The 8,478-nt window shown below is 53.3% G+C and overlaps 1 protein-coding gene and 1 long non-coding RNA gene across 2 annotated transcripts; both read left to right on the top strand.

The window, feature by feature from the left end:
* Window positions 1–3: 3 nt before the first annotated feature.
* On the top strand, window positions 4–1,016 carry LOC137450351 (uncharacterized). Its single transcript, XR_010989569.1, has 2 exons — window positions 4–197; window positions 439–1,016. It is a non-coding gene; the product is annotated as an uncharacterized lncRNA (long non-coding RNA).
* A 1,282-nt stretch (window positions 1,017–2,298) lies between these two features.
* On the top strand, window positions 2,299–8,443 carry AP3M2 (adaptor related protein complex 3 subunit mu 2). Its single transcript, XM_068156784.1, has 8 exons — window positions 2,299–2,648; window positions 3,510–3,681; window positions 4,159–4,296; window positions 4,402–4,487; window positions 4,586–4,719; window positions 5,718–5,925; window positions 6,282–6,426; window positions 6,833–8,443. Exons 1-8 carry the CDS (start codon window positions 2,376–2,378, stop codon window positions 6,931–6,933), a joined length of 1,257 nt encoding a protein of 418 aa, XP_068012885.1. The 5' UTR covers window positions 2,299–2,375; the 3' UTR covers window positions 6,934–8,443.
* The last annotated feature ends 35 nt before the right edge of the window (window positions 8,444–8,478 follow it).

The following is an 8,478-nucleotide window of genomic DNA, read 5'->3' on the forward strand; positions in this document are numbered from 1 at the left end:
GTGGGAGGGGAACAGCCCGCGGCGGGCGGGGGCGCGCACGGGGAACAGCGCGGTGGGGCGGGAGCGGTCGCCGCCGCCGGCGGGAAGAGCCTCGGAGCCGGGGGCTGCGGCAGGCCAGGCCCGCGGTGGGGAGGGGCGGCCGGGCCGCCGCCCTGGGGCCGAGCTGCCGAGGGCCGGGCCCGCGGCGCCATACGGAGGTAAAGCGTGCGGGGCCGGGGCGGGAAAGCGGCGGCGCTGGGTGAAGACTGGCTGAGAACAACGCTCGGGCGGGAGACGTCTCCTTGCGGCTGCGGGGAGCCCTCTGCGCTCCGAGACCGCGGGGCTGCCACCGAGCGTATGGCTACCGGCTGCTCCCACCGCCGAGAAGCAGGCGGGAGGGCTAACGGTCGTGCTCTGGTAATAGATGGTTATCACCTGTAAGGTAAATCCATCTCTTAGGCTTAATGAAGCTTGCCCTGCGTACAGCGGCAGTGAAGCCTTTCTGACTTAAAGGCACCGGAGTGATGCCCAGTTCTGAAGTGAGGATGCTACTGTGCTCAGGGAGCGGGTCTGCCTTTGCCTCTGCAAGACTGCTCGGTCCGTCGGCATCGTTGCGAGGTCATTTCTGTCCCTCGATGACATCTTTGGTGCATTTCGGTTTGCAGAGTCAAAGCATGCCGCCGAAACTGAAAGAGCTCGGGAGCTGCCTAGGGGCTTTTGCGGCTCCACGGAGCACCTGAACCCCAAAGGGTTGTGTCCGAGAACAGAGGTCTGCTCCCGGCTCATGGACAGAGCAGCAAGAGCCTCTCACGCTGTAGCACGGCACTAGCATGTGCTGAGAGCTGTCAGAAACAAGCAGGGCAGATTCCCATCTCACAGCACTTTTCTCCAAGGCTTTATTTGATGGACAGAATCCCGTTTCCTTACCCGTGCTGCATGCAGCTCTCTAGCCTTTTCTAACCTCTGGCTCGGTTCCCCAGTTGTGTGTTAGAAGTAAAGCGCTCGTATTAAAACAATAAATAACAATTTCACATGCAGAGGTGCTGTGGTTAAATTACAACTCGTTACTCTCTTGTTGCTCTCAGATGTGCAGTTCATTACAGCAACTTTCATTGGGCATTTAAAAAGAAAATGCATTTGATGCAAATCATGACTTGAAAAGAGAGGGACACTGTACCCCCCCTCCCCCCGGATGGCTCGGTGCTCCATCGCCCTCCAAGGGAAGAAGCTTTTCCTTATGTTTAGATGAAGTCTTCATATCCTCACCTGTGCCTGTTGCCTCTTGTCAGGGAACACCACTGAAAAGAGACTGGTCCCATCCTTTTGACCTCTGCCCTTTAATAATTGATAACCATTGAGAAGATCTCCTCTCAGTCTTCTCTTCTCCAGGCCAAGCAGCCCCAGGTCTCAGCCTCTCCTCAGAATTGTTTGTGATGGCATCTGCCAGATGCACAAGTCCAGAGCTGTGCTCTGTGGAGCTGAAGCACCTGTTGTCCTGATGCAAAGGAACACTTGGCATGGAGCGCAGATGCATTTTGCATTCGTTGTCATTTTCAGGCCAGCTGAATTGTTTGCAGTGCTGAGCCAACCAGTGCAATAGAATACAGTGGGAAACATTTGACTAGCTGCTCCTTGCTGTAGAAACTGGGTTACTTAACACATGTCATAGACTGCACTAGGCTTTCTACGCTAAGAAAGGGTCCCCTTAAGAAAACCCTTCGAGGCAGGCACCTTTTTGTCAGGCCGCAGGCGTCGTTATATGCGATGGGGAGGGCAGCTCTGGCCACCCCAATGAGGGCAAGCAGCAGCCCTCAGGGAGGAGCAGGACATGCAGCAGCTCCAGGGCTGAGGAGCCTGGACGGTTAACTCTCCGGTGGGGCAGGGGTTGGTGTGCGCGGAGCGGTCTCTGCCAAGCCGTGCTGTCCCAAGCCGAGTCCGAGCTGTGCCGCGCCGCGCGGTCGTGCCCCACAGCGCTCCCTGGCGGCCTGCGGCAGGTGACGTGTTGCTGTCTGTGCGCGCTCGGGCCCATTCCGTCGGCTTCCCCGGGTGGGGCGTTGCCAGTCGCGTTCCCGATAGTGTCTGGGGGCCGGGGCAGGCGGCTGCCGGCACCAATCGCAGCTGAGCTTTGCGCGGCGTCTCTTGCGTCTTTGTCGGCACGCCTGCTCTCGGCCTATCGGGCGTGGCTGTTAGTGGGTCACCCAATCACCGTGCCCGGATGGGTCAAGGGGGCGTTTTCCTTGCTGCCAATCAGCACACCAGGGGGTGGAACTTGTGGGCGCGAGGCGGGGGTGGGTCCCGTGCGGCAGCGCGGGTGGGGAGGGAGGGAGTCTCTGCTCCGCTCCGGCCGCCGCCGCTCCCGCTGCACGGCTCTGTCGTGGGCTCCGGCCGCCGCAGACATGATCCACAGCCTGTTCCTGATCAATGCCTCGGGGGACATTTTCCTGGAGAAGCACTGGAAGAGCGTCGTCAGCCGCTCCGTCTGCGACTACTTCTTCGAGGCGCAGGAGAGGGCCTCGGAGGCGGAGAACGTGCCGCCGGTGATCCCCACGCCGCACCACTACCTCCTCAGTGTCTACCGCCACAAGATCTTCTTCGTAGCCGTTATCCAGAGCGAGGTGCCGCCTCTCTTCGTCATCGAGTTCCTGCATCGCGTCGTCGATACCTTCCAGGTAGGGCTGGTGGGGCCGGGTCACTGCCTGGTTCTGAGCGAGAGCGCTGGGGCCAGGGAGCCCTTGAGGTGGGCTCCGATTCATTTTGTCATTTTGACAGAATCGTGGAACGGTAGGGTTTGGAAGGGACCTCTGGGTCTCTCCAGCCTAAGCCCCCCCTGCTAAAGCAGAGGCAGCCGTAGCAGGTTGCCCTACCTGTGTGCTTCCATGCAGTGATATTTCTTGGCAGTCTTTGCTTCCTGAAGATGCTACCCACAGGAGTAGCCCCGGAGCAATAATGTTCGCTCAGTATTGTGGCTGACATGACCTGTGCCAGTTTAGGGTGAGAGTGATGATGCTCTGAAGATGTTCATCAACAAGGATTACGCCTTGTGATAACCAGCATCCAGCAGAACACAGGAAATGGGGTTGCTTGGTCAAATGAGTATCATGTGAGCTTTTGCTTTTACAGAAAAGAAATAAGAGCAGATGGTGATGTGGTGATTTGCCAGCCTGCTGGGGCAGTGCCAGAATCATAGCGTTCTTTGGGTTGGAAAAGACCTCTAAGGTCATCCAGTCCAACCATCAACCCAGCACCGCTATGGCCACTAAACCATGGCCCCAGGTGCCACAGCCACACGTTCCTTGCCTCCAGAGACAGTGACTCCACCACCTCCCTGGGCAGCCTGTTCCAATCCCTGACTGCTCAGGTGTGCTGAGAGCTGTGTGTGTCTGTTGGGAGCAGCCTGATGTGCTTGCACTAATGCCTGGAGTTTCAGTGTTCTCGCACCTCAGAGGTGCAAGATTGATTTCTGTGTGGCAAGACTGAAGGGTAACTAAGACTCCTTGAGAGACTGTTGAGTAATTGTTTCTTTTGCACAGGATTATTTTGGTGTCTGTTCAGAGGTGATGATCAAGGACAATGTTGTGGTGGTTTATGAGGTGCTGGAGGAGATGCTGGACAATGGCTTTCCATTGGCAACCGAGTCCAACATTCTGAAGGAGCTGATTAAACCTCCGACCATCCTGCGCACAGTGGTCAACACCATCACAGGTACAGGGAAACAAGAGGCAGATGAACTGGGGAGGCTGTGTGGCAGGATTCCTGCAGAAGTCAATTAGGATGTGAGTGAAGAACATTTATGCTGCCCCACACCATTTGAAAGCCCAGCACAGGTGTGTTTAGGGAGACCTGGGTTAGTGCTTTGCTTCGAGCAGCACCAGCTGCACTGGGTTCATTTTTCTCAAGCAAACCCGATTGCAGCTGCAGTTGCAGCCATGCCATGGCTTCCTGGATGAGTGGCTTCAGTGTGGGATGGCTTTGTGGTTTGGTTTCAGTTACACTTCTTGTTTTTGAGTTGCATTTGAGAGAAGTGTAAGTTGCACAATATAAACTGAGTCTGGAAGAGGAGCAGCCTAGCTGTGCAGAGACAAAAGGCTCTCAGGGATTAATTATCATTGAGGCCAAGGGCTCGTTCTGGAGCGCTGCCTAACTTCTGTGGTCATTGGTTTTGTCTTTGTGTTATTGCAGGAAGCACTAATGTGGGTGACCAGCTTCCTACAGGACAGTTATCAGTGGTGCCCTGGAGACGTACTGGTGTGAAATACACCAACAATGAAGCTTACTTTGATGTGGTTGAGGAGATAGATGCAATCATTGACAAATCAGGTAGGGGAGTTGCTTCTGGATAAGGTGAGGGTAACTTAACACAGAAACATGGAATCATTAAGGTTGGGAACGACCTCTAAGACAGCATTTACTTTATTGCTGCAGGTTCCACAATTACTGCTGAAATCCAAGGGGTGATTGATGCCTGTGTCAAGCTAACTGGGATGCCAGACCTCACCCTCTCCTTTATGGTAAAGCTGAAGGATGTGTCTTTACTTTAGGACTCTGAGAAGAAGAGGAGGCCCAGCAGCACTGCCTTCACCCCCCTTGTGGCTTGCTTTGGTTTCAGAACCCTCGGCTGCTGGACGATGTCAGCTTCCACCCCTGTGTGCGCTTCAAGCGCTGGGAGTCGGAGAGGATTCTTTCCTTCATCCCCCCCGATGGGAACTTTCGCTTGCTCTCCTACCACGTCAGTGCTCAGAAGTAGGTGGTGAACATGGATCACAGAAGGGGGTGGCTTGGAAGGGTTCTGCACATTGGCCACAACAACCCCATGCAGTGCTACAGGCTGGGGTCAGAGTGGCTGGAGAGCAGCCAGGCAGAGAGGGACCTGGGGGTGCTGGTTGATGGTAGGCTGAACATGAGCCTGCAGTGTGCCCAGGCAGCCAAGAGGGCCAATGGCATCCTGGCCTGCATCAAGAACAGTGTGGCCAGCAGGAGCAGGGAGGTCATTCTGCCCCTGTACACTGCACTGGTTAGGCCACACCTCGAGTACTGTGTCCAGTTCTGGGCCCCTCAGTTTAGGAAGGAGGTTGACTTGCTGGAATGAGTCCAGAGAAGAGCAACAAAGTTGGTGAGGGGTTTGGAGCACAGCCCTGTGAGGAGAGGCTGAGGGAGCTGGGGTTGCTCAGCCTGGAGAAGAGGAGACTCAGGGGTGACCTTATCACTCTCTACAACTACCTGAAGGGAGGTTGTAGACAGGCTGATGATGGTCTCTTCTCCCAGGCACCCAGTACCAGAACAAGAGGACACAGTCTCAGGCTGCGCCAGGGGAGGTTCAGGTTGGATGTTAGGAAGAAGTTCTATACAGAGAGAGTGATTGCCCATTGGAATGGGCTGCCTGGGGAGGTGGTGGAGTCACCATCACTGGAGGTGTTGAGGAGGAGACTTGATGGGGTGCTTGGTGCCATGGGTTAGCTGTTTGGGTGGGTTGGATTGGTTGATGGGTTGGACAGGATGATCTTGAAGGTCTCTTCCAACCTGGTTTGGTTTATTCTAATAAAGGTTTATTCTAATAAAGGTTTAAAGTTCATCCAGTAGCAGCCCCACTGCCATGGGCAAGGACACCTCCCACCAGCCCAGGTGGCTCAAGGCCTTGTCCAGCCTGGTCTTGAACATCTCCAGGCAGGAGCATCCGTGGCGCAAACCAAAGATGAAGGCAAGAGGTTGACAAGGACTTTCTGCTCTGTTCTTTGTTCCAGTCTGGTGGCAATTCCTGTCTATGTCAAACACAACATCAGCTTCCGTGACAGCAGCTCCCTGGGACGCTTTGAGATCACAGTGGGGCCGAAGCAGACCATGGGGAAGACCATAGAGGGAGTGATGGTAACGAGCCAGATGCCCAAAGGGGTCTTAAACATGACCCTCACCCCCTCTCAGGGAACACATGTCTTCGACCCAGTTACAAAGGTGAGAGGAAAGAGAGATGAATCCTTTATTTACATCATTTTGGCCTCTCAGCCAGTGAAGCTGAGCTGTTCATGCTTACCTAAACACTTCCTGCACACTGCTTTCCTGAAGGCAGTGTCTGTCCTTGGGGTGAGAACTTTTTCTGCATGGTTGCTATACTAGAAGTTGGTCCCTCAATAAACAGCTGAGTGTCTGAGTGGTGTAGTTCTGCTTGCTTGGGGTGTGCAGAAGATCCAAGAGCTGGTATTCTGCATGTTCTCTCTAAAATCCATTAAAAGCTGTCCCTGGAAGGGGAATGTTCTTTAGAGGGTGTTGGAGCATTTCTGTTTCACTGCTGCATTTTCTGTTCCTTCAAGTTGCTGTCCTGGGATGTGGGAAAAATAAACCCCCAGAAGCTGCCAAGCCTGAAGGGGAGTGTGAGCCTGCAAGCTGGGACTTCAAAACCAGATGAGAACCCCACCATTAACCTGCAGTTCAAAATTCAGCAGCTGGCTATATCTGGTAAGTGACTGTCAGGCAGAGAAGCTGAACGTTGGCTGCTGTGTCAGTGCTCACTTTGCGTGTAGCTGAAGTAGCTCTGCAGGCCTTCTGAAGTCCATTCCCTCTGGAAACTATTCTCCCTGTGTGCTTGAGCTACAGATGGTGGATTTGTTCTCTCTGATGCTCTGTGAAACTGCCTGTCTGCATTCCCTTGCCTTCTGTGCTCACACACAAAGAACTCCAGGGTGTGGATGTGTCTGGAAGGAAGGACTCTGACAGTTGGTAGCTGTCAGCTTTTCTGCTTAGTGCTTGCTAAAGCTTTCTGTGTTTTCTGCACCTCTGGTGTGGGTCCATTTGTTAAGCCTGAGGGCTGCTCTGCTCAGTCCCTGGCAGCAGCCAGTCTGACCCTGTGTTTGTTTGCTTGTAGGACTGAAGGTGAACCGCTTGGACATGTATGGGGAGAAGTACAAACCCTTCAAGGGGATAAAGTACATGACTAAGGCTGGCAAGTTCCAAGTCCGAACCTAGCGCGTCCTGGTAGTGAGGAGCAGCACTTCTGTTTCTTCTGTCCCTGACTGCTGGATGCAGCCTCTTATCCCATCCATCTGTTTAGGGTTGCTCCCTTGCCTCTAGCAGCATGAGCAGGAGAGCCAGTGCATAGGGTGCTGGGGAGCAGGGAAAAGCAATGCTGACCTGAAACCATCTTATCTCTAGCTGAGTCTGAAGTATTTGGAACAATGGCAGATGGGAGAGGTGTTCAGATCCCTTGGGATTAGTGAGTCATGGATGCAAGCTTGTATCATCTTCATTTTGCTGTCTTCAAGTACATTCTAGGGATTTATTGCCTTTTGAACTTCCTTTATATCCCTGCTGGCTTTTACACCCTTGTAGAGTGATACAAAGTTGAATTCCCACAAACTTCAACTCCACTGTGACAGTGCAGGATCTGCCCTTCTCCATCACTGGGCAGGAAGGTGGAGAGCTGTATAGTTCTTGGCAGCAGAGAGATCATGTAGCCTCTGCCTCAGGACTGGAAGAAGTGGGAAGGCAGATTGTCCCATGTTAAGGAGCCTGAGGTGGGGATGGTGCCACAGAGGGAGAAAGGGAAGAAGTGGAAGCTTTTTGTGGGTATTTCATAAGCCATCTTGGTCATCAGGTATCTTGAATCTCTGGAGACAGACTGGAAACCCACCCAAATCTTCATAAGGTATCCTAGAAGGGCTGATGGTAGCACATGTGGTGTGGTACTGATGGGTGGAGACATCTGAATGTACATCTGCTTCTCTGTCAGTATTTGGAGGCAGTGATTCTCCCAGCTGCTTTGGAGGGTCAGGGAAGAGACAGGCAGGAGAATTTTTGTGGAGACAGCACTCTGGACAACAAAAGCTGTGGCTGAAGGAAGATAGTAACTTGTGGGAACTTCTGCTTGTCTCTGCCCATTGCACATGAAGGTGATGCCACTGTTCTCCTGCTCACTGCTGGCTCTTTGGCATAGTTGTGTGCTGGTACCTTGGTAGTTTTTCTGGCTGTCCTACCTCACTGTAGTTCCTGTATCAGTCAGCTACTGTGCAGGTGGCTTCAAGCCTATACTGGATTTTCCCTGGGACCATTTCTTGTGCAGGAGCTCTAGCTGCACCTGCCCATTCCAGTCTGTGTTGCATCTCTGTATAGCATCAATATGAAACTGGAAGCATTTGCACTGTTCCACGTTGTCTGTGATGTGTTCTCTGGCCACTAGCTGCCAAGGTGTGATCTCTGTGCTAGCACAGCTTGTTCCTCTGCTGCTGTACATGGGGCTACAGCTTCTGACTGTGGAGTCCAGATGCTTGTGAGCAGAACAAGGTGACCCTAAACAAAGGGTAGTGTCCATTCTGGTTTGCATGTGGTGGCTCCTTGCAGTGGATGAGTGGTGTCTTGCTTGTGGAACTGCAAGCTCCAGTGCAGCTGAAGCCATAGCAGGTGACCTTGCTGCTGAGCATGTTCAGTGCAAATAAAACCTTCAGCAAAGGCATCAATAAAGGTCATTTTTACATCTGTCTGTGTCACTGCAGAGTGGTTTCTGTGGTCTTTGCA

Source organism: Melanerpes formicivorus, unplaced genomic scaffold (assembly GCF_026170545.1).
Source record: "Melanerpes formicivorus ecotype bairdi unplaced genomic scaffold, bMelFor1.0.p_v2 SCAF_34, whole genome shotgun sequence".
Taxonomy (NCBI): domain Eukaryota; kingdom Metazoa; phylum Chordata; class Aves; order Piciformes; family Picidae; genus Melanerpes; species Melanerpes formicivorus.

What these genes read in the sequence shown, in the direction of transcription:
- AP3M2 (XM_068156784.1), top strand. Translation starts at nt 2,376, where the DNA reads ATGATCCACAGCCTGTTCCTGATCAATGCCTCGGGGGACATTTTCCTG. An exon ending in GCGTCGTCGATACCTTCCAG is followed by an intron (nt 2,649 to 3,509) that starts GTAGGGCTGGTG and finishes TCTTTTGCACAG; the next exon opens with GATTATTTTGGTGTCTGTTC. An exon ending in TACCACGTCAGTGCTCAGAA is followed by an intron (nt 4,720 to 5,717) that starts GTAGGTGGTGAA and finishes TCTTTGTTCCAG; the next exon opens with TCTGGTGGCAATTCCTGTCT.